Source organism: Barbus barbus, assembly GCF_936440315.1.
Source record: "Barbus barbus genome assembly, chromosome: 31".
Lineage (NCBI taxonomy): Eukaryota > Metazoa > Chordata > Actinopteri > Cypriniformes > Cyprinidae > Barbus > Barbus barbus.
Window position 1 is genome coordinate 17,976,537 of NC_136759.1, and position 24,837 is coordinate 18,001,373.

General features: G+C 34.1%; 2 protein-coding genes across 3 annotated transcripts; one reads left to right on the forward strand and one right to left on the reverse strand.

Moving 5' to 3' along the window:
• The first annotated feature begins 881 nt into the window (after positions 1 to 881).
• Positions 882 to 24,802, forward strand: LOC306851848 (cullin-5-like). 2 transcript variants are annotated; one of them, XM_079388314.1, is made up of 19 exons: positions 882 to 932; positions 15,136 to 15,245; positions 15,339 to 15,438; positions 15,519 to 15,695; positions 15,781 to 15,922; positions 16,009 to 16,154; positions 16,265 to 16,345; positions 16,584 to 16,677; positions 17,353 to 17,483; positions 17,732 to 17,839; positions 18,080 to 18,144; positions 18,943 to 19,075; positions 19,175 to 19,306; positions 19,389 to 19,512; positions 19,648 to 19,823; positions 19,925 to 20,086; positions 20,823 to 20,941; positions 21,031 to 21,154; positions 22,105 to 24,802. In XM_079388314.1, the coding sequence occupies exons 1-19, from the start codon at positions 888 to 890 to the stop codon at positions 22,297 to 22,299; spliced, it is 2,364 nt and encodes a 787-aa protein (XP_079244440.1). In that variant the 5' UTR covers positions 882 to 887; the 3' UTR covers positions 22,300 to 24,802. The 2 variants fall into 2 exon arrangements, with proteins under 2 accessions (XP_079244440.1, XP_079244441.1); XM_079388315.1 differs by lacking the exon at positions 882 to 932 and adding an exon at positions 13,546 to 13,602.
• Positions 3,757 to 6,164, reverse strand: LOC306851351 (uncharacterized protein). Its single transcript, XM_079387520.1, has 6 exons — positions 5,957 to 6,164; positions 5,425 to 5,865; positions 5,243 to 5,326; positions 4,724 to 4,762; positions 4,545 to 4,595; positions 3,757 to 4,462 (listed from the first exon to the last, which is right to left on the reverse strand). Exons 1-6 carry the CDS (start codon positions 6,009 to 6,011, stop codon positions 4,449 to 4,451), a joined length of 684 nt encoding a protein of 227 aa, XP_079243646.1. The 5' UTR covers positions 6,012 to 6,164; the 3' UTR covers positions 3,757 to 4,448.
• Positions 24,803 to 24,837: the final 35 nt, after the last annotated feature.

The following is a 24,837-nucleotide window of genomic DNA, read 5'->3' on the forward strand; positions in this document are numbered from 1 at the left end:
ATAATTATGTGCATCCGACTGTGATAAAACTATATGGTGAGAACAGTATGCAAAAAATAACTCTTGTCAAACTCATTAAGAAAGTATTTAATTACTATTGTCATACAGTTTTATCTTATGACAGAACTGATATATTATTAGATAACTGCTATGCAATATCTGCCTTAATTTGCATATTTTGCAAAGTTATTGCCAGAAAACCATACTTGAGTAAAAGATACCTTACAGTGAAAATTACTCCACTAGAAGTTACAAGTCACCAATTCCAAAACAACTTGAGTAAAATTCTTAGAGTATCTGACTTTAACAGTACTAAAGTATTTTATTTATACTAAATATAGGCTCAAAGATGCACAAGTCAAAGAGACATGCCAGTCAAAAACTGTAACGTTGTAGAGAAGCTGGGGAAACAGGCAGAGACAAGGATCTGTGCATAGGCGTAATTTACGGGTGGGACGGGTGGGACATGTCCCCACCACTTTTTACCAGGCTCGATATTGTCCCCACCACTTTTAAAAAGTAACTGAAAAATAGATTGCGTAAGGTATATATTAAAGGAAAAGCACCATCTACAAATCGTCACTCTTCATAATTAATTCATTCATTTAACACATTTTTCCGCCGGTCAGACGCTTTTCAACGTCCTCAAAGATGAATATTAAGTCTCGTTGTGAAACTATCGCGAGATACGCGATATGCGTCATGGGATATGTAGTTTCCTTTCCCTATAATTAGTCTACAGATCCTGTACCTTTCTTTTTACGATGTTCGTATTGTTTGGATACTGTTTCAAGGTTGAAATATTTTATTTGAGATTTTTGAGAAGATTAATTGGACAATATCTCTGGTCCACAAGTCAAATCATCACTCACTGTAGTCATCAAGTGATGACTAGAAGGTGGACGACGGTTCTTCTTCAACCACGCAGCGAGGTGAGTTCACTTGAGGCATTGTTAAAAACTCACAAGTCACGGTTATTATTACAAGTCATGATTAAGTGTTATAGGAAAAATTAAGTTATGTAAGAAGTAAATAATTCATTTTGGGATCTAAATGTTTACATTTGCAATCATAAGCAATATATTGGCATTTGTCCATCATTGAAGGCTGAATAATAGTTAAAGCACTTTTAGACAACAGGACAATTCTATGTTATGACTGGGATTTTCACAATTAAAACAAAGTATACAAGTCTTTAGTTCATAGTCCTTTAATTCAGTTTTGTATTAAATCACAGCGCGCTCCAGTGGCCGCCAGAAAACATGATTAGCGACAGTATTCACGTAAATTAAATATAATATGTTTTCGTGTTAAGCAAAGTAACTTACTGTGCGTGGCTGCTTCACTAAAAAGCTTCTTATATCACTTCCACACTTTCTTTTGGACATTTTGTTGATGTTTTAACATTTATGCTATAGGTAGCAACATTTACCGTTAACTAGCCTTTACATGCGGGGTGGGGGAGGAAAAAATAGAGCTTTTATAAAAACGTAATAAAAAAATTAAAAAAAAAAGATTCGTTAAAACAATTTCATTTATTTAATTATTTAATTAATAAAGGTAGTTTAACCATTTTAAACACAAATAAACTCTCACTCATGTTTTAAACAAGGTTTTGCGTAGTTCAGGATTGGTTAAATTATTTGATTGGATGAGGAAAATTTTGTGGGCTTGTCTTGACTCTTGACGTAATGTTTATTAGAAAATATGCAAGTAATTCAAAGTAGAATGAATCGTAATACACGCACATAATTGTGCAATTAATGAATACGCTGCAGCTGAGCTGACCATGAAATGGCAAGTTCACCATATTTATCTTGCGTATTTTGATTGATATTAGCTACCCTGGATGTGTTGTGATAAGCAAAACGTAACATTCGTTTTGCTTATTCGGATGTTTATAGACATATTTGTGAATGTGATGCATGTGTACATCAAAGTGAAAATGAAGTGCATTTCCAACTCTGAACTCAGTCCCCAAGTAAATTCGGTTATTAAATAAACAAATAGCAAAACGAGTTGTGCGGTGTCCCCACCACTTTTCAAAGCAAAGTTACGCCGCTGGATCTGTGTGCAGGCATTTCATGGACAAACTAGAACAAACAATATACCAAAACCAAAGGGAACTAAAGAAACACTAGGGCTATATATATATATATATATATATATATATACACTGTATATATGTAAAGAGTACAGATACTCATTCAAACATGTTGTGAAGTAGACAGTAAAAGTTGCTAATATCTTTGATACTCAGCACAACTACAAAGTATCCAAAAAGATAGTCAAGTACAGTAATTAGTTACATTTACTCCAATACTTTACACCTCTGCTATATACACTGAAAATCAATTTCTTGATAATAAACAATTGTGTTTATTATTGCATCAAACATGTACATTTCTGTGTCTGAAAGAAAGATTATGTTCTGGCCAAAGCAGCAGGTTTTCCCCTGTTCTGAGGCTTTATGTAGTGTATAGTTTATTTTAAGATCCGCTTGCAACAACCACAACAATAGCATCTGTAAATGCTGAGAATAGCAAACCACAGTGTTTCCCCTAAATGGCCTTAAAGTAACACTACAAGATCACTAAAAAAAAAAGAGATACAAAATCTGATACTGATACCTTTTTAGCTGATACCTTTTTTTAAAGTACACCTTTGTACACACACACACACACACGCACACAGTTTGAGCATAAATTCGTCTTTGAGCAGATTAAATGGTAAAGGTTACATTTGTTTTTAAAGGTCTAGCAACATACACTATATTGCCAAAAGTATTGGGTCACCCCCTTCTAATGAACAGGTTTGACTACTTTAGTAATTTCCATGAGTACAATGTTTAATGTTTAAGCATATAATGATATTCTAGGGAATTGTGTGCTTCTAATTTTATAGCAACAGTTTGGACAGGACCCTTTTCTAGTCTAACATGACAGTGTCTCTGTGTATAAGGCACGGTTCAAAAAGACATGATTGATTCAGTCAGTGTGGAAGAACTTGACTGGTCTACAGAAACCCAAGTCCTGATCCCAGCTGAACTCCTCTGGTGTGACTTTAAATGCAGACCTTGAGCCAAAAACTCATCACCAAACACCAATAATATCGTTATATGCTTTAACATTAAGATTTGTACTCATAGAAATGACTAAAGTAGTCAAACATGTTCATTAGAAGGCAGTGACCCAATACTTATATAGCAATATAGTGTATGTGGGGTAAACTAAAACAATTTAGACATTAATATTAGAAATTATTAAACTATTTCATAATAATATTATAAAATATTGCATGTAGACTTTATGAAATAAATATTTATTTACGTTTACCTTTTTAAGTGATTTCTTTCCAAATCCAACTAAATGTCTTTAGCGTCACCTATTGGACAGAATATGAACACGTTTACTCTTGTTTTCCGCTTGCTTTTTTTCCAAGCTTGTTTTATTGTACTCAATTTTCCATATTGTACCTATCTATTGAAGCAAGGCAGATAATGAACAAAAGGGAAAGAAAGAAAGAAAGAAAGAAAGAAAGAAAGAAAGAAAGAAAGAAAGAAAGAAAGAAAGAAAGAAAGAAAGAAAGAAAGAAAGAAAGAAAGAAATAGGCTATGCCATCAGTATAAAATGGATTATTTCACAGCTTCCATCGACTCTCAAATGGCCTAAGGAATAAAAATATTACTTTTTCAGAAATGGTACAAGAATGACTAAGATATAGACGCAGTAGCAACTTGGGTCTTTTTGTTTATTTATATTCAAATTATTTGTGCACATTTTACAAATAATAACAAATAATTTCAAAAGAAAAGTTGACAGAGTACAATGAAAATGTGCATTTAAATGTACATATGTGGTTTACAAAAGTATTCAGTCATCTGAGAATAAACCTATTTTATCTTTTTTTTTTTTCAACTGCTGACACACAAAATCTTTACCTGTCACACAGTTTCTGAAAGCTGACACTCGAACACCAGAAGCACACACCAAATCTGCAAAACCATACACTAATTCTCAGCCTTTGAATCAGTTTTCAATTTCATAAAACACTTTTTGCAAAACACAACACACAATTCTCTATGTAACACACATAAATCTAACAGGAATTAATATTATGGCAAAAGTGTTTGCAAATGTTTGCTTTTGAAATGTGATATTTTAAATGCAGTGCTTCATTTTGCAAGAGATGGGAGGCATTTTGTATTTTTTGTATGCAATTCTTGGATTTGTGTGTAAAGTTTTAAAAATATGTGTAAGCTGTTGAAAAAACTGGAAACACTAAAAATCAAAAAATGATAATAGAAAAAAAAAACATTTCAAAACAGATGGCATATGATTGAGTAAAGAAAAAAGACAAGCTTTTACTGAAATAACAGATTTGTAATCTGAAATAGGAAAACGTGATTTTTATTTTCCCCTCTTGCCAGCACCTTCTCATCTGAACAATTATGCCTGAAAGACTGAAACATATCAAGCAGATATTTTGTTATTCTTTTGTTATTATCCTATTCTAAACCTTATTAAAAACATACTGTATCTTACCATAGTTTACCGTAGACGTCGTAGAGTCATTTAGATCTGGAGTTTTGAATGCTGTTAAAAACAAAATACATTAGTTTGCTAATTTTATTAGTTGAGCTTAATTTATTGTCAAACTAAAACATATATCTTATTTAATAATGTGTACATAATGTATAAAGGAAACAGAAATGGTGAATTACCTCGCTGGATATTAGAAGTTTGACTTGAAGAACCATGTTCTTGAGAAACAAAATGCGTACAGCACAATATTATATTAATTGATATCACATATTACACTAAAAATAAAATGTTTTTTGTTGTTGTTTATTGGCATCTCTGGCTCCCTGAAGAACCTTTAATATTTAATGTAATTTCCACCTTTATAGTGAAAAATATTTCTTTAGATTTTTAAAACATTCTTCACATTGAAAAAAAAGGTTCTTTTAAGTTCAGTATTAAAAAAATTAAAAAACTTCAATATAATATATCAAATATTTTGATATCACATAATATAAATAACCTATAGCAGGAATTGTGTTGCTTTCAAACAATCAGCAACAATCCAATTAAATTAAATATGCATTTACTAATTACTGCATGTAAATATAAATACATAAATATATCAACTGCCATTAAATGCCAATAATAAACCTGTTTATTCTTTATTCAGAATAAAAAAAATCTTAAAATATTGAACAATTATGTTTTACTGAACTTACCTTCATGGTGTTCTTCATTAGTAGAGCTTGATTTGGTTGATCTCATGCATTTTTCTGTCAGGGACTGCAAACGGTTTTGTAAGCCTGAATATTGTTTATATAAATAAACAGGAGTATTTATTATTTGGCTAATACTGGTTCATGGAATTTACTGTGGATAATTGATGAAAAGTAATGCTTGCCAGTGCGACTGAATATAATAAAAAGAAGAATAAACACTCCAACTCCAGCAAAAAAGAATAACCAGGAGTTGTGATTAAAGTTCAGTTCTTCTGTTTCTGAAAAAGGACTTTCTGGCAATTGCATGATCTTCACCTTCCAGCATTCACTGTTCAGCTCACATATGTATGTGCCGATGTCTGAAAACTGCAGATCATGGATGAGAATGGAGAAGTTTCCTCTTCTGGCCAGAATAGGGAAAGAGCTCACTCGTCCTTCAGAAGGACTATCAAAGGAGATTCTGCCATTAGTCATGATCGTTACAAGACTGGAATAGTGGCTCCAATTTATTGTCTCAGTTTCATTGGAATGGTTGATCTTAAAGTAACATGGGAGAAGAACTTCAGATTTCAAAGAGGCTTTGACTGTGACATCTGTACATCTTGTATTCCAGCGGTCCAGAGCTAAACAGAAGAACAGCATCAAAATGTTAATGATCCAACACTTCGTCTCTCACATTGAGACACAAGACAAGTTTCTATCCATATAACTTACCATTTAAAGACAACAGTACACCAAAAAATATCCAAAACTGTGAAATGTACACCATATTTGTCAAGCAAGAATGTCAGTGTTAGTCATCAAGAACTAATGGAAGACTAATTCAAAGAACCCTTTTAAAAACCCTTCACTTGCTATTTCCTGTAAAAGTGCACACACACACACATGCACACTGCTCTTCATATGGCAATCTTAGTGTGATTTCTACACCCAACTCTTAACGTTTAAAAGAAGTATGGTTATCTGTTAATATTGCATTCACCCTCGTATTGTTCCAAACCTGTATGACTTTGCTTCACAGCACAAAAGATGTTCCACAGAAGAAATGCTTCACAGCAATGCCATAGAAGAACCATTTTTGGTTCTATAAAGAACCATTCAGTCAAAGGAATCGTGAAGCACCTTTATTTTTAAGAGTGTATACAAAAGACAAACAAAAACATGCAAATTTATCTGATCCAATAGTGCTTGGAATGGTCACAACAGTCTCAAACAACCCTTTCCCACACAGTTCAAGCTGTAAGTTGCCCTTCTCAAGTGGGATTTTTTTTTATTTATTCATTTATTTGCAGGACTACACAAAGCATGTGACAACTTTGAAACTAGCTAACCACAGAGTTTCCTCTAAGCACTCTTGAGATTAACTTCCGTGTTTGGGGTCCCAGAAACCCAAAAACTATGCATGTACATAAGAAATCTAAATTTAGGGTGTCAAACAGTTCCTCAACTGGAGTTTTGGCTGTTGTGATTTTCTGGGGTTCCTCCTCTGGGCTGTGGTGGGTTGCAGGTGTGTCTGCTTCACTTTGGGTGTTGTTGGACTGTGATGGTTTGGTGGCTAGCAGTGAAGTGCCTGCGTTTGGCTGTGCATATGTGAAGGAAGGTATAGGGTGGGTTTGCTCTTTGGAAGAGCAAGTCCTCACTCACCGTGCACCTTCACACGTTCCCAGCATGCACAAGAAAAAGAAAGAGAGGTATGCTGACGGTTTTGGTGATTCAATTTTTTTCTGTTCTGAATTTTAAAGTTTCTGTTCAGTTAGAGACTACATACATTTGACCATGTAGTGTATAGTCATTTTTACAGCCACATTAGATCCACTAAAGCACACTCAGAAGTGATTTAACTGTCAGCACGATATATGCTTGTACACTCTTGTTGCCACCTACTGGCATAACTGTGTAGGCTAACCTTCAGAAATGGCCACTGACAGTCTATCGTTAACACACAAACACAGACAAACATGGGGACATAAACAGTGAAAAGTCCTAGACAGTGTTAAACATGTTCACCACATCCTGTGTGAATGTATCATTACTTGGCATCTCAGATGGTTATAAAAGCACATTTTAAAACTTGTCACTCTTAAAAAAATAAATGAATAAATAACGTAAAATGATGTTATGTTATGACAACTTCTAATGAAATTATGTTCAATCAACAAACTACACTTGCGTTAGAAGAACATAATCTGTAGCATAAACATTTTTAAGTTGATTAAGATATTGAAGTTGTTGCTCCAACTAATGGATTTGTGGGCCTAGAACCAATTAATCTTATATTTTTCAGTTAAAATCATCAGCTAACATAACATGTTCAGTACAATTATTTATTACTACTTGTATATATTAACTTATATATATTACCAATGATAGTGATGTAGAAAGAACATTGCAATGTAACATGAATTCAACAATATTACCAATTATTCCTTTTGTTAATTATTGTTTCTAAAACAGACACAGAATAAACATCATAGTGTAACATTGATTCAGTGGCATTAACTGAGGGTGAACGTCATAACTGTAATTCAAATTTTTAATTTTCATTGATTTTCTGTTGAAATCTTAACCTTGTTTCAACACTGAATGTGGGTGCAAAAGTGATATTGAACCAACATTACCTTGTGACAATAATAAAAATACAATTAGCATTGACACATCTGCTTTGACTGAACATTGTTTTAATGGTTGCTTGCTATCTGGGATGTACTTAAAATTATTTCAGTGTTTTTACAGTTTTAACAATAAAATAATAAAACTGTACAATAAGCTAATAATTTTAAATTCAGCTTCACTAAGAGAAAAAGTGTGGTGTTTGAAGTGTGTGGAGGGGGAGGGTTTAACAGTCAGCAGCACCTGCTTGCAGTTATACTTTTTCAAGACCACAAGCTGCTTTCTGCCTCGGTGTGCTGATATGTTTTATGATAATTTTGTAGTTTATCAAATTCACAAAATGTACAGAGGACTGCTATTTATGACTGGTATATAGGCCTATTTATTTACATTTAACATAATTAATGTAATTATTTACAATTAATGTTTTTAATTAATTATTGTATAACATATATATAACATTTTTAAACATAGGTTATTTATTTGAATCTGAAAATTTATGGGCAAAAGTAAATAATATGGCTGCTCCATTATGACAAAAATTGGATTATTTATATACACTGTAAAAAATGATCGTGATTTTAACAGTAAAAAACTGTGAAAATGCTACGGTAAAAACCTGTTACATGGTTAACGGAAAGTTCCTGTAAAAGTTACAGGGAAAAGCCGTAAACTAACGTTCCCAGAATTCCCTGCATTCCATTTCAATTTCTGTTTGAATTTGACGTTTTTTCTTTGAAATAACTATGTTTCTTCTTAGTTTTTTTATTATCGGTTATGTTTATTAGGGTTGTATGTTACATCTAATGTTGTTAAATTAATGTTTATAGCATATTTCAGTTTAATGAGTCTCACCATGATGGTGTTTAGTGCTTGTGTGAATGAGACTGTGCACCTTCTAAACATTCTATTGTTTAAAAGTTGCTTGTAATGGGCTTTGGCTCATCATGTGATTTTCTCATCATCACCTGCATTTGGTGGATATCGGTGTATTTAAAGGAACAAAACAGACTTCAGTACTTTAATAAGTTGGTATATTAAGATTATATAAGTTAAAGAAATTACGGTATGTAATTGTAAATTTAAGTTAAAACCGTAAAACCTAAAGCGTTGCTACCGTATTTTTTACGGTAGAATTCTGGTTACCACAGCTGCCACTTTTTTTACCGTAAATTTTACGGAATTTTTTCTTACAGTGTATATCAAATATATATTTTCTGTAAATACGTTGCTATGGGATCTACATTTTAGAAACCAGCGAAATGTCACAATTCACAATACCACAGAAGAGTACTAAGGTAACTAATGTTAGTAAACTGCTCCGGGTGTGTGTTCACGGTGTGTGTGTGTTCACTGCTGTGTGTGTGCACGTTGGATGGGTTAAATGCAGAGCACGAATTCCGAGTATGGGTCACCATACTTGGCTGAATGTCACTTCACTTCACTTCACTTCTAAAAAAAAAAGTCAAAGTCCTCAAAATTAATGAAAATAGCCTAATTAATCTTGTCAGTAATAAAAAAGCAAAGGATAAATACAATGGAATAAAACATGAAACAAAGTTTGCTTTATTAAATGCTAAAGTCTAAAGTATTCAGTTAACAATGGAAGCCCATTTCTGCCATATAAGAAAAAAAATCATGCCTCAAAAAGTCAAAATTAGGCATATGACAAACTTAAGTAATAATTCTGATAAAAAAACTCAAAATGATTACTTAAATCATAATTACGAGATAAAAAGTTGTAATTATGACTTAAAAAGCCGAAATTATGAGATAAACTGAAATTATGACTTAAGTCATAAAAAGTCGCAATTATGACTTTAAAAGTCGAAATTGACAATGACTTAATAACACATTTATCGCAGGATAGTGGTCTAATGATAAACGGGACATTCCTAAACAAATTGTAGTTTGGAGGACCGAGTTCAATACACACCTGCTTATACTAGGGATGTCAACGATTAATCGACGATCGATTAATTGTTGATAAACGATGTAATCGATAAAAGCTATCGATGGTCAATTAAGCAGGTTCATTTTGGGGTGCGTGCAGCTCATGAGCAAAACGCGTGCAAACGTCTGCTAGTGATGGTGAAGGGGCTGGGTCTTACACAAAAATAATTTACTAATGTACAAACTACACTTTTAATGTGATCCAAATTTTACAAGTACATTAAAACAAATACAATTCTAAGTTCTTTTGTTCATTTTATCAAATGATCATAATCACATCCATTCATTACGATCCTGCTACTAGCCTTTTATTTAGACTACAACTTCCTCGGGTGATGCACATCCTGTCATGCCGGGGACTATATGTTACTGCAATAGATGCATTTTGCAGTATTAAGGTTAACGATTAATGGATTAATTGATTGTTAATTTAAACGACGATCGATTGTGGAAATGATCGAAAATTGACATCCCTAGCTTACACCATTTACAGACAAGCAGAATATACCCCGGAATTTGAATACAACTCACTGAGTTGCATGTTAAGCATTTTCTTGGGGTAGAGCGTATGGAAGAAGACGTGAAATGAATGAACATGAAAAAGACTAGTTTGGGACTTTGGATTAATATATGTATATAAATAATTACAAACATTAATTAAATTCAATTCAATTCAAGTTTATTTGTATAGCGCTTTTTACGATACAAATCGTTGCAAAGCAGCTCTACAGGAATTTAAGTTTCCACAATATATTTATATCTTGCAGAACCTTAATGTGTTTAATTTATGGCAAAATTTGGTAATTTTGTATGTTGTCTGAGCGTTGGCATCCTCTGAGGGGTTGGCATTATCTTTTCTCAGGTGTTCGGTCATCTCAGATCATTTAAGGGTTGGATCCAGACTGAAGCTTCTGTAATTCCTAGTTACCACCTGTTAATCCCGTGACAGAGATGAATGAAAGTCTTATGGGTTTGGAACAAGTAAATGATGACAGCATATTCAGATGTTCCCTTTAAGAAACATCAGTGCTCTTCTAAATGTGACACAGACACAAAGAAGAAGCACAAAACAATAAACTCACCTGAATTTACAGTATAATAATAAAATATATTCTGTCTCAAAAACTACACAATTTAGAAACACACAAAAAAACAACACTAACTGATGACACTCCTGGAGACGGTCTTTCTCATGCTGTTCTCTAATCTTTTTAATCATATATTACCACATAGCTTGCTTAAGTTTGTGTCAAAAAATATATTGTTTGTAAGATGAAAGTTACAGTCTTGTTTTTTATTGTCAATGTAACATTAAGAAGAAGCTTTTTAATGATTGATTGTATTTAATATTGTATATAAAGAATGAAAGACAAAAGCTGTGTTTCTAAATAAATCTAAATCCTAAATATCTCACAATCAAGGGCCTAAGAGCTATTTCCTTGCATGGATGTCATTTGCTCAAGATCAAAACCAAAAGACAAAGATCATTTTTCTGATGGATTATATGATCCATCATTTACAGTATAGCATGTAAGGCATTCAAATGGCAAGACCCATTTATAAACCAATTGTGACCCTGGACCACAAAACCAGTCTTAAGTCGCTGGGGTATATTTGTAGCAACATCCAAAAATACATTGTATGGGTCAAAATTATTGATTTTTATTTTATACCAAAAATCTTTAGGACATTAAATAAAGATCATGTTCCATGAAGATATTTTGTAAATGTCCTACTGTAAATATATCAAAACTTAATTTTTGATTAGAAATATGCATTGCTAAGAACTTCATTTGAACAACTTTAAAGGCAATTTTCTCAGAATTTAGATTTTGTTTTTGCACCCTCAGGTTCCAGATTTTCAGAGTTGTATCTCGGCCAAATATTGTCCTATCATAACAAACCATACATCATTGGAAAGCTTATTTAGTCAGCTTTCAGATCATGTATAACTCCCAATTTCGAAAAATGTACCCTTATGACTGGTTTTGTGGTCCAGGGTCACAATTTGCATGAAAAAAGGGGTATTTTAAAGGTGAGTTCTCTTGCCTGGTTTAAGATGATTTCCCAGCCTGGTCAAGGTCATGTTTAACCAGTTGACTGATGGTTCTGGTAAGCTGAAAAGTGCTCAAACTCTTTATAAAACAAACAAATATATAACCAATTTGCCTAGGCTGGGAACAAAGAAGAGACATCATACTGTTTTGAAGCTGGAAATAAAGTCTTTTAACTAGTGGTCAATCACTTCCACATGGTCTACATAAAGAGTTACACATATGAGGTTAAGTGATATGCTCTAGCTCTCACATGTCTGGCTATATTTAGTCTTGCATGTGACTACTGAATGTCACAGCCTGATGTGTGGAAATATATGGCTTCCCAGCAAAGATTTTTTTCTCTCTCTCTCGCTCTCTCTCTAAAACGGCATAGTACGCATAGTGATTATGCGCCTAAACGCAACGTCAAAGCCATCACATTTCCACACATAATAGGCCCACTAGCCTACTGTCTCTAACGAATAACGAAAATAGCGGTGACCGATTGGCCAACGAATCGTTTAGAGTTGGATCCTTTCAATAATCAGTGCTCCAAACCATTCTGGGGTGCGTTTCCCAAAAGCATCGTTAGTTAACTATGGTGGTAAGTCCTATCGAACTCTATTGGTAACGACATAACTTGCGACTATAGTTGCTTTTGGGAAACGCAATGAATTGTCAGGGAGTTTCTCGAGTCGACGGAATCGACTCTTCTGGACAAGTCTGGTACTTGATTCTGACTCATTTAGCTGAGAGCTGTCTTTGTAGAACCAAGGAAGTCGAACCAGTTTTATTTAAAGGTTTAATGTATTGTTATTTAATTTTATGTACTGATTTTTGTTTTAAGTATTGCTTTTTACATCTAAATTTTCAACCAAATTTCCTGTATTACCACGGACATGAGTTCAATAATTTAATATGAAACGCTACAAATAAAATCTAAAATGAAATGAAAATGTTTTACAAGTTAAATGACTTCTACGCAAAAAAAAAAAGAAAAAGAAAAAAATGAACGCAAAAATCTGCTATGTTTTGTATTATATAGATTCTAATTAGGCTAAATATGTTTTTATGAGCAGGGTTGTATTTATTTGAAGTTATTCCCTTTATTTTTAGCTATTATGTTATTTAAGTGACTACACTGTATAAATTCTCTTTATATAAATATTATTTTTCTAAATTCAATCAAATAAAATAAACACACAAGCTCTTTAAAACTGTTCAAGAGAGTATATTTGCATAAATGAATTTGAGATCCCTTTATTATTATTATTACAACACAGTACATAAATCAAACAATTATGACAATACAATTATAAACAAAGACAAAAATATCTATATATATAGAAAGAGAGAGTCTGTATACTACATACATTGATAAAAACAATACAATTACATCTCAAGAAGACACAAAGAAAGCACGAATCTAAAGATACAGTTAATACTTTCAAATGAACAGAAATTTGGATAGTTTCCATATACTTGTCCACTTTAAATAAAGAAAAGAGAGTTTAGAGCCATGTTTGTGAATGTGAAGCCAACAGCAAACACAAATTAATGATATAATATTTCCCTATATTCTCTTTTGATTATTTAAATAATGCAAAGAAAGCATCTTTAAAACAAAAAGAAAAGTCACTTACAAATGAAGATTGAATATGAATCGGAGATCCCGTCACCAGATCTAAAACCGAACCAAATCTCGCGAGAACGGACGAGGGGATAAATTAAGCAAACATGGCGATGTCTAATTTGTTAAAGGTAAGAGACACTTAAGCTCCAAATTCCCCATAAACAGTCAAAACCCCTTTTAGACGCCTATAACCTTCAAATATGTTGTACCGATTTAGCGGCTTGCTCGGACTCTTACATGCATGTGCAGTGAGTTTATAAGAGAGTCTTGCAGCCTGTGTTTAGCTAGCAGACTGTGAGCTAGTTGAGATTAATAAAGCCAATAATCACAAAAATACTAGACTGCATGCAGACGAGGTGAAGTCATGATTCACTCCAACCCTCGGTGTTATGTTGTTTATAAATATATATCATAAAGGGACGTGTTTCTGTTGACAGTTAGCACGCATGTTGCTAGCTTGGTCAATGATTTGATGACTGAGTCTGAGCTAATGATATAAAATGTGAATGTGTGCCGTTATTACTAAGAGTTTCGTGTTGTAGTAAGCCAAGAACAACTGTCAGATATTATAAGCATTTGAAATATGTGAAGAAATCATTCAGGGAGTATTAGAGAGTAGAGACATTGCATTTGTATAGATGATGTTTGATTTAATACAGTTAAATACAGTGGCTTTGTCTGAAAACCAAATGATGTCCAAAATGGTAAATATTGAGTCATAAACTTTTGAGATTTTGCTGTTACATGCTATCTGTCTGTGGTGGACATTGTATTTTAAAAGTATATGAAATTGAAAGACTTCTTTTTCTTGATGAAATTAATTAGCTAGCATAGACTAATCTTAAATAAACTATTAAATAGTAGTTTGAGTAATTATGCACAAAATTGTTTACCTTGCTTTATTCTTTTTTCTTTTCTTCACGTCTCATATTTGATTTCAAGCTCTTCACTGTTGCCTTGGTAAACAAGTACAACATTTGAAAAAATATTAAAATGTGGAAAAAAAACCTAGACATTTTATTTATTATTAAATTAATTTTATAAGTGGCAGTATTTGGGAAATTACACAAAATTGAGGTATAGTTGTAATTTATATAAAAATTGATTTATATAATTTTTTTAAATATATAAGTTGTAATTTGTGATTTATATCATTTTTAAAATATATAAGTTTCACACAATAACAAAATTTGTGTTAATTATGGTTTTAAAAATGTATTTTTAAGATTTATTTTCATATTTTATGATTGAACGTCTAGGTCTAGTTCACGGATAAAACAAGGAAATCTATACGTAATAAAAGGCATTTGAAAAGGATGTTAAAAGCTTATGTAACAAAGAAAAAAGAACGTAATAAAAAACAAAGAAATAAAAAATAAAATAAAAGTAATACAAAAAGTACAAGTACTAATAAAAACATTTGGTTGCGTTTTAATAGATTTAATAAAAAAATTAAAAAACGTACATAAATGTTTCTTAAAGACATTAGATATAAAAGAAACAGCCAACTGCTTGCCTTATTGTAAATGCTTTGTGAATCATATTCAGACTTAAGGCTTCTGATTTTCTGGGCATGTTGAGACAGAGAGGTCTTCCATAATGTCTGGTTCACACTCTTTTTCTCTAACTGTCTGTATCCTCTTCCATGTCTTTTTGCTTAGAACAAGGGTTCCCTCCAGTTTGAGGACAAGTGGGATCTTATGCGCCCCATTGTCCTTAAGTTGCTTCGCCAAGAGTCCGTAACCAAGCAGCAGTGGTTTGATCTTTTCTCGTAAGGCCCCAATGAATTCAGATCTTTTTATATTTTACACATTAACTAGTCTGAATGTTCAATCTGTCTTCCTATTCTCCTCCATTCTCCCAGAGATGTTCATGCAGTTTGTCTATGGGATGACAAAGGACCAGCAAAGATCCACCAGGCCCTCAAGGAGGACATCTTAGATTTTATTAAACAAGCTCAAGCAGTAAGAAAGATTCAGGATTAAACAACCTGTTGATGTTCTTTAAGCAGAATCATGTCTCATTCTCGATCGTTGGTGTTTAGCGAGTGCTCAGTCACCAAGATGACACAGCGCTCCTCAAGGCGTACATCGTGGAGTGGAGGAAGTTCTTCACGCAGTGTGACATTCTGCCCAAGCCGTTCTGCCAGCTGGAGATCACCCTGATGGGCAAACAGGGCAGCAACAAGAAGTCCAATGTGGAGGACAGCATTGTTAGGAAGGTGAGCAGGATAAAAGCGGGATTTTTAGGTTGATTTCCTAGAATGGGATTCATTGGTTTGCTCTGCTTTTTTTATGTTCTCGCAGCTGATGCTGGACACTTGGAATGAATCTATATTCTCCAACATCAAGAATAGATTGCAGGATAGTGCGATGAAGTTGGTCCATGCTGAACGGCTGGGAGAAGCGTTCGACTCGCAGCTGGTCATCGGTGTCAGAGAGTCGTATGGTGAGGTTCACTCCAGGTTTTTCATTGGATTTAGTGAATCTTTTTAGTCATGAAAACTGAAAAGTCTCTTACAATCTCTTTCTCAGTGAACCTGTGCTCCAATCCTGATGATAAATTGCAGATCTACAGGGATAACTTTGAAAAAGCCTACCTAGACTCCACTGAGAGGTTCTACAGGACCCAGGCGCCGTCCTACCTGCAGCAGAATGGAGTACAAAACTACATGAAATATGTACGGCCTGCCAGACATCAGATTTTAGACTACATGATCTTCAGCCAATCAGATTGCATAGCCGAGAGGCTTGTGTTTGCCATCATATATTGTCATGTCTCTGTTTACAGGCAGATGCTAAATTAAGAGAAGAGGAAAAACGTGCTCTACGATATTTAGAGACAAGACGTGAATGTAACTCTGTACAAGCAGTGAGTATATGATTGGCTATTAAATAATAATAATACATCATTTTTAGAAATGAGGCTGTGACAAAGATTGAATTTAAAAATTTTGCATAAAATAGGGCATCAGCCATTAAAATATTTTAGTATTTTTACATGTAAAAATATTAAAAGTATTATTATTTTTAAGTTGTTCAATATTTAATTTAAATAAAATAATATAACCAGGAATGTGAGACTGAGACTGCATTGTTTTTTTCCTCAGCTTATGGAATGTTGTGTGAATGCACTGGTAACATCATTTAAAGAAACTATCTTGGCTGAATGTCCTGGCATGATCAAACGAAATGAGACTGACAGTGAGTATCAGACTATTTGCAATGTTTTATTAGATATATTTAAAATGACCATTTGAGGTTTTATGTACACTACCGTTCCAAATTTTGTCTTTAGGATTTTTTTTTTTTTTTTTTAAGAAAGCATTTATGCTCAATAGGACTGCATTGATTTGATCAAAAACACTGTAACACAGTACTAATATTGTGAAGTTATTACAGATTTAATTAGCTGTTTTGTATTTAAAAATGTATTTTATTTCTGTTATGGCAAAGCTAGTTTTTCAGCATCGATTACCCCTGTCTTCACTGTCATATGATACTTCAGAAATCATTCTAATATGCTGATTTACTGCTCAAGTAATTTGAAAATGTTTAATATTTTTGTGGAAACTATGATTCTTTTTTTTCAGGATTTTTTGATGAATACAAAGTTCACAAGAACAGCATTTAATCTTGTGTAAGATTATAAATGTCTCTGTCACTTTTGATCAATTACATATACCCTTACTGAATAAATACATCAATTTCTTTCATCACATAAACTTAATGACCCCAGCTTTTGAACTTTTTCAGAACTTTTTGGCCCTGTTTTCCATGAATTTGGAATTTTGCATACATACATTGCATATTGTGTAGCTATATAATATCTCTAAACATAAGCTTTTAGTTTCAAACCTCTGAACTCTTCTTCTGCAGAGCTGCACCTCATGTTCTCTCTCATGGATAAAGTGCCCAATGGGATTGAACCCATGCTGAAAGACCTAGAGGAGCACATCATCAGTGCTGGACTGGCAGACATGTTGGCCACTGCTGAGACCATCACAACCGTGAGCAAAACATTTGCAAAATGATTCTTTGTGAGCTTTATGAATTTTATAAGTTATGAATAACTTTTGTTATTCACAGTATAAATAAAGGATAATTGGTTAATGTTGATAAGATGAATATTTAATTAATTATCACCGTTTTACTTGATTTAATCCAAAACCCTGTCGAGGTTTGAACCTTGACCTTTGTGTTAGAATAAATCCTAAATATTAGCCACAGTGTCGAACAGGTGTTTGTTTCTTCTCAGGACTCTGAGAAGTATGTGGAGCAGCTCCTGACTCTCTTCAATCGATTTAGCAAATTAGTAAAGGAAGCGTTCCATGATGATCCTCGGTTCCTTACAGCCAGAGACAAAGTGAGCATGCCGCCCTATTCATATTCATTCTGGTCTCAGTAAGTAGCCTGCATGACTAGATCACACCGCAGATGGTTACCAGAGATCTGTGGTGACACAGGAATACAATGGAAGGTTATATAACAATAACTCCATACTGTTGATTTTACTGAAAAATGAATTGAGGTGTTTATTATTTTGAATGAATTAAGTTTTTATATTTCACGTACCTTTTTAATGGTGTTTAACATTTCCCCACAGGCATACAAAGCAGTTGTGAATGATGCTACAATATTTAAGTTGGAGCTGCCAATGAAACAGAAGGGGTGAGTAACGGCTGCCTTCTGGGCTTCTGTTGACAGTCCATTTAAGTGAGATGCACAAAATAACCTTCTTTTAACTGATAGACACATTTGCAGGCAACTCAGAGGCTGAAGTCTTAGTAAATTAGGTCAGTTTTATGTATAATACATATAAATATTTATTTAAAATGTATATCTGCTATAAAAAATATAATAAAACTAATACAATTTCTGTAATTTAATGCCAAGGAAATATAAAACAAAGTAAATTGTTATAAATGTATATTACATTTTTTTTAATAATGGAAAAAAAACTTTAGATTTACAATATAAACTGTGAAACAACGTCTTCACAGTTAAAAAGGGCCCATATGCAAGTTAGTGTTTTTTTTAGTATCATTAAGATACTGTTAGTTTTTATTAGTATGTTGAATTGGTTTTTATTTTTATATTTTGTGTATTCACCTTAATTTTAGTTCAAGTTTTAGTTTGTGGGTGTGTTTATCATTTTTTGCCGTTTTGTTTGTATGGTTTGTCATGTCTATATGGTTTTCATTATTCATTTCAGTTCATTTCATTTTTTCCAGTTTGAGTTATTTTAGTGCATCACAATACACTAAATGAAAATGAGAAAAGTTGCTGTGGCAACTAGCTGAAAGTTTTTCATATTTTATTTCAGTTAAAGTTTATTTTATTTTAAGTCACAATTTTTTTTTGTGTGGTTTTAGTATTAAATATAATAATCCTGCAAGTGAGTTTAGCGATCCATATTTCAGTATTGTATCAACTTGTATCAGTCATGTTGGATGTTTCTAAATGCAGAGTTGGCCTAAAAACACAACCAGAGTCAAAGTGTCCGGAGCTGCTCGCAAACTATTGTGACATGCTGCTAAGAAAAACACCACTCAGCAAAAAGCTGACCTCAGAGGAGATCGAGCTCAAACTGAAGGAAGTGGTGAGGGCCTGTTGTAAAAAGTCACATGTTGTTTACTTTAATGCTTGTGTTGTTGTCCTCAAAAGTGTTTTGAAATGTAAATACTATTTTTTCCGGTAGCTACTTGTGCTAAAATACGTCCAGAATAAGGATGTGTTCATGAGGTACCACAAAGCCCATCTGACCAGACGTCTGATCCTGGACATCTCAGCAGACAGTGAGATGGAGGAGAACATGGTTGAGTGGCTCAGGGTAAGAATAAAGACATATAAGAGTGAATAATTTGTATTTGAGTGTTTTATACTCTAATGGCTCATTGTTTGGCTTGTGTCAGGAAGTTGGGATGCCTGCTGACTATGTGAACAAGCTAGCTAGAATGTTCCAGGACATCAAAGTGTCCGAAGATCTTAACCAGGTTTTCAAGGAAATGCACAAACACAACAGGCTGGCTTTACCAGGTGACGTGCAAGCCCATTTTTCTCTCTGTATATGCATTTACACTACCTTTTAACTGAGTTTGAAAAAAATTCATATTATTACTCAGCAAGGAAGCATTAAATGTATCAAAAACGGTCTCCTCTTCTGTTACCCAGCGGACTCTGTGAACATAAAGATCCTGAATGCTGGAGCATGGTCACGCAGCTCAGAGAAAGTGTTTGTGTCTCTGCCCACCGAGCTGGAAGACCTCATTCCAGAGGTGGAGGACTTCTACAAGAAGAACCACAGTGGCCGCAAACTCCACTGGCACCACCTCATGTCCAATGGCATTGTGGGTTTATTTTATGCACTTAGTAGTTTAGTGCTTAGTAGTGATTTGTAGTAACTGTAAATTGCAACTTGTAGCTAATCAGTCTGTGTGCTGTCGGATAGATCACTTTTAAGAATGAAGTAGGGCAGTACGACCTGGAGGTCACGACCTTTCAGCTGGCTGTACTTTTTGCCTGGAACCAAAGACCACGAGAGAAGATCAGCTTTGAGAATCTGAAACTTGCCACTGAGCTGCCTGATGCGGAACTGAGACGAACTCTCTGGGTAAGAACATGACTGGAGTGTCAAAACTGAAGGCCCATATGTCGCATTTTATTCCATTAGATATTTACCATATTTCTGCTGTATTTATGATGAAGCTTCTTGTTTTTAAACTTTAAACGGAAATTGGAAGCATTGATATATTAAACAAATTCAGCACAGTTCATTTTGTGATTCCAGAAATTCCAAGAACTGTGCGTCTTAGTAAAAACAATAGTTATGTTGATTTTATGTGTTTTATTTAGATTAGATTTTTAATATTAATAGCACTTAGAATAATTTATTCATTTAAATGCTTTGTCATCATGCGAGCCCCAAGGAAGTTTTCTGAAGCCCACAGGTTTAACATGATCTATGGATGCATCAATATTAAAATTCTGGCAGATACCGATAAGCCGATAATTATTTTTATGTTATGATCGATAACTGTTAAGTGATCAATATAAAAATTGTGTACTGTTTAGTGTGAATAGAGAAAAAAAACTGCTAACTAGAGCTAAAATTAATCACAATGCTTCATGTAAATTTAGATATCACAACATTATAATGTATGTTGTATGAAAAATGGATATTCTTTATTTTATTTTATTACGTTTTACAGTGTTATTAAATGATTAGTGTTTTCAAAGATCAATTAGAAATATCTAAAATGGACTGATTATGATCAATTAAAATATCTTTGTTTATAGATGTTGTACCATCATCATCTACTTAACATTTTCCCTTTCTTTTTATACAGTCTCTTGTTGCCTTCCCAAAGCTCAAACGCCAAGTGCTGTTATATGAACCTCAAGTGAGCTCTCCCAAAGACTTCACAGACAGTACATTGTTTTTTGTTAACCAGGAATTCTCCTTGATGTAAGAACATGTCCTGTCCTGCTGGCTCTTTAGAACTGGTCTCTTTCATTGGAAATAATAATAATAATACATTTTTTGTTTCTCCTCAGAAAAAACTCCAAGGTTCAAAAGAGGGGGAAAATAAATCTAATTGGCCGATTGCAGCTGACGACAGAGCGAATGAGAGAAGAGGAGAACGAAGGCATCGTCCAGCTTAGAATATTAAGAACACAGGTACAAAACATCAAAAAGCATTACTAGTCCTCTGTGTTCATGAACACTAGTCACTAAAGCCCAAAGTATACTTCAGTTTAATGTGTAGCCTTTGAAAGTTTACTCCATTTGATAGTATGCGTGTAAACAGAAGTACTCGACACGCTAGAAAGTTTCCTTGTCCATCGTCTACTAGTTTAAACTAGAGTTGCGTGTAACTCCATCACACAAGTGCTCATCAACATAGGCATCTGTTCCAGTCGTTTGTTGTTATTGTTCCATCTCCTTCATTTTTTTTCAACTATGAAACAACGGTCCGGGCCAGTTTTGCCAACTTGTGGACAAATTAATTAGTGCCAAAAAATTTAACAGTACACCATTAGCAAAATTGGACTGTTCTTGTAGAGTACACAATTACTACTCTGATGATGAAATTTGCATTGTGCACTGTTTGCATAAAAACCAAAGTAACAATGTTTGTAATTGACAGTAAATATTCTACTCTAAAAACCTGTTAAATAGTTAACAATAAATTCCCTTACTTTATATTGTGAAAAACTGTAATAGATCTAACAGAATAATTAAAGGGATTGTTCACCCAATTATGAAAATTCTTTAATTAATTACTAACCCTCGTGTCGTTCCAAACCCATAAGACAATCAGTCATCTTCGGAACACAAATTAAGATATTTTTGATGAAATCCTAGAGCTTTCTGACCCTCCCATAGACAGCAACGCAACTAACATGTTCTAGGCCCAGAAAGGTAGTAAGGACAATTTTCAAATAGTCCATGTGACATCAGTGGTTTAACCATAATTTTATGAAGCTATGAGAATACTTCTTGTGCACTAAGAAAATAACTATTTCTTCTCTTCCATGTCAGTCATTGTAATAAAATTTTACTGTAAAATACTGTTTGTTTTTTACAGTGGACTTAATGTGTTTGTTTCTTTGACTGGAATATTTCAGGAGGCCATCATTCAGATAATGAAGATGCGTAAGAAGATCACAAACGCTCAGCTGCAGACCGAGCTGGTGGAGATCCTGAAGAACATGTTCCTCCCTCAGAAGAAAATGATCAAGGAACAGATCGAGTGGCTCATTGAGCACAAGTACATCAAGAGAGACGAGACGGACATTAACACCTTCATCTACATGGCGTAATGCGGAAATGACTCTGGCGATTATCTGAGACCGTTCTGGAGGACAGCGTACCTGTCGAGGATCAGCAGCGGGGGGAGTGATGGTGATGTCTCGAAGATACTGCTTAGGCTGCTGGTCTGGCGGTGTAGTCATGAGCTTGTTTTAACGACAGACAGTCACACATCAGATAAAAAAAATGTATTTAAAAAAAATATATAAATCCCTGCCTTACCTTACAGTGAAGACACATGGGATGAGGATAGGAGATAAAAAATGGGAAAAAGACAAAAAGGATTCTATTTTTGCCATTGGTAGTCAGTATGCATGGTGGGCGGTTTGCCTTTTGTATGTGTACATCTCCAGCATCATGCGGTCAGTGGGAATGACACATTCATCCCAGGACTTGTTTGTGTGCCGTGTTACGAGTGTTTTGTTTTTCCCCCCCTCCCACATCCTCCGTCTGGACCTCGCCACGTCCCATCCTCAGCGTGCAACCCGTGGCGAGAGTCGTCCCACAAACACATGGCCTTGCATGACGACGCCGGAGTCGCTGAGGAGCACGGGCCGGGATGGAGGACTAGCATTAGCACTTTTCACACTCTCCGCCACAATATGTCTGCATGGCTTTATTTGGGTTGTTTTTCACGACTTTGGATTTTCATTTTGACTTTTTTCTTCGTCAAAATATCGCAAATGAAAGATTTGTTTGGCTGATAGAAGTTTAGGCAACACTTTACTTTTTAAAATGCTAGGAAAAGAGATTCTGGCATTCAGATGTCACAAAGGGTCAAGATCTGTGGAGAAAATCTTATCAGTTTGCAATGTATTTTTTATTTTATTTTTTGGTGTACATGCATTATCGTTACACACCAAGTCAGAAGGTCAGTGTAACGTAGTTGCAGTTTCTTTTTTGTTTACTACACTTTTCCGTTATCGGTCTCGGATAGCGACTGAGATGCCAACTGATCAGCTTGTGATGAGGTGGTCCCACTAAGGTCCTGTAACAAGTAGCCTACTCATCGAACCTGTTGAATTTTAACCACAACTCTGATTTATTGTCATCGCCCCGTCACGGCTGAGCATAAACATGCGTAAAGCACAGTTACAGGAGTCCGAGTAAAGCAAGCACTGCTCCAACCTCAGGTAAAGTAGGGCAGAGTTATTTTAAAAGTAGGTTGTGCTAACTTTAATTAGCGTCTAGCGGTTCTTGTTAATCACACATTGCCAAAGCAAAGCACAAGAGTGCTGATCTCAAAATCAAATAATGTAGGATCTATTACAGTTATTGTTTTTCCTCCATTTCACCTTCATAGCCACTTTTAGTGGAAAACAGGAAGTCTGGGCTTTTTTTTTTTACTCATTATTACTTACTTACTTACTTACTTTTGTCATTTAGCAGACGCTTTTGTCCAAAGCGACTTGCAAATAAGAAAAAGTAACTAAAACTAAAAAGTTACAACTCTATAAATACTATCTACCCACATATTTAAGAAAATAAAGAAATTAAATAAAATTAACACATGCAATTATTACCCTATTATGACCGAGTATCCATGAACAAAAACTTGTGCAATTGCTGATCAGCTGTTTATTATAAGCAAATAAACTGTTAGCATTAAAATATGTGCAAAAAAAAGTATTAACTCTTATTTTTCAAGCAGATTTCATATAGTGATAGTGTCTGGTCAGTCTAAGATGTAGTTTTTTCAGTGGGTTTGGATTGACGGTTGAATCAAACACCAATGTATTTACTTTATCAGCCTTCCAGTGTGTCCTCAATAAAAATATAACTACAAAAAATATCATTTTTACTGGCTGATGACGTCTAGAATTGATTGTATGTTCATATCCAAACCCAAAACACTCAAATCTAATGAGGAGAACAGGACGGCGTCCCAATGAAATCCTCACTGATATGTCTGTAACATTGCTGCAGTTCAACTGTCCATCTCCACTATGGCATTTTCTGTCAATTCTGTTTGTTTTTGTCTGTTTTTAATGCAACGCGGTCACTCATTTGTATCCCCAGTGTTTGATTTCACATGGTAACTGAAATAGTGAAAAGGTTCCCTTTGATTGTACTGAAAAGCCGTTCTTTATAAGATCCAGATGTACAACAGTGTTTGAGAACATGGTGTTATTTGATTGTCCACTTTATTTATTGATAACTTAAGCCTGTTTGAGAGGACGAGTGTGTGTGTGTGCGTTTACGCTTAGGAGCCTTTTACATCAGGGTGCTGTCATATCCTGTTACGTTTATGCATTTTCATTTTTGGAATTTAAAATCGATGTTTCTGCTGACTGTATGTTTTCCTCTATCAATTTCTCTAGGTAAATGCATATCATTTTAATAGGACAAGCACTATGATTTTCATATTTATTAATCACTGTTGGAGTTTGTTGTGTGCTTGTGTTATTCTAAAGCCAATTTGAATGACATAAAATGAAATGCAGTCCCAAAAGCTGAAATTTCAGTTCATTGTAGTGGAAGATGATGAAACTGAATAAAAATGGTGTGAATGACCTTATGAGGGAATGCTACATGAAATTATGAATTAT

Coding starts and splice junctions, on each gene's coding strand:
- LOC306851351 (XM_079387520.1), bottom strand. CDS start 6,011: ATGGTGTACATTTCACAGTTTTGGATATTTTTTGGTGTACTGTTGTCT. Junction 5,866..5,956: donor TGTACTGTTGTCTTTAAATG/GTAAGTTATATG, acceptor TCTTCTGTTTAG/CTCTGGACCGCTGGAATACA. Junction 4,763..5,242: donor TAATGAAGAACACCATGAAG/GTAAGTTCAGTA, acceptor TTGTTTCTCAAG/AACATGGTTCTTCAAGTCAA.
- LOC306851848 (XM_079388314.1), top strand. CDS start 888: ATGACTAGAAGGTGGACGACGGTTCTTCTTCAACCACGCAGCGAG. Junction 17,840..18,079: donor TCCTTACAGCCAGAGACAAA/GTGAGCATGCCG, acceptor ATTTCCCCACAG/GCATACAAAGCAGTTGTGAA. Junction 21,155..22,104: donor TTAGAATATTAAGAACACAG/GTACAAAACATC, acceptor GGAATATTTCAG/GAGGCCATCATTCAGATAAT.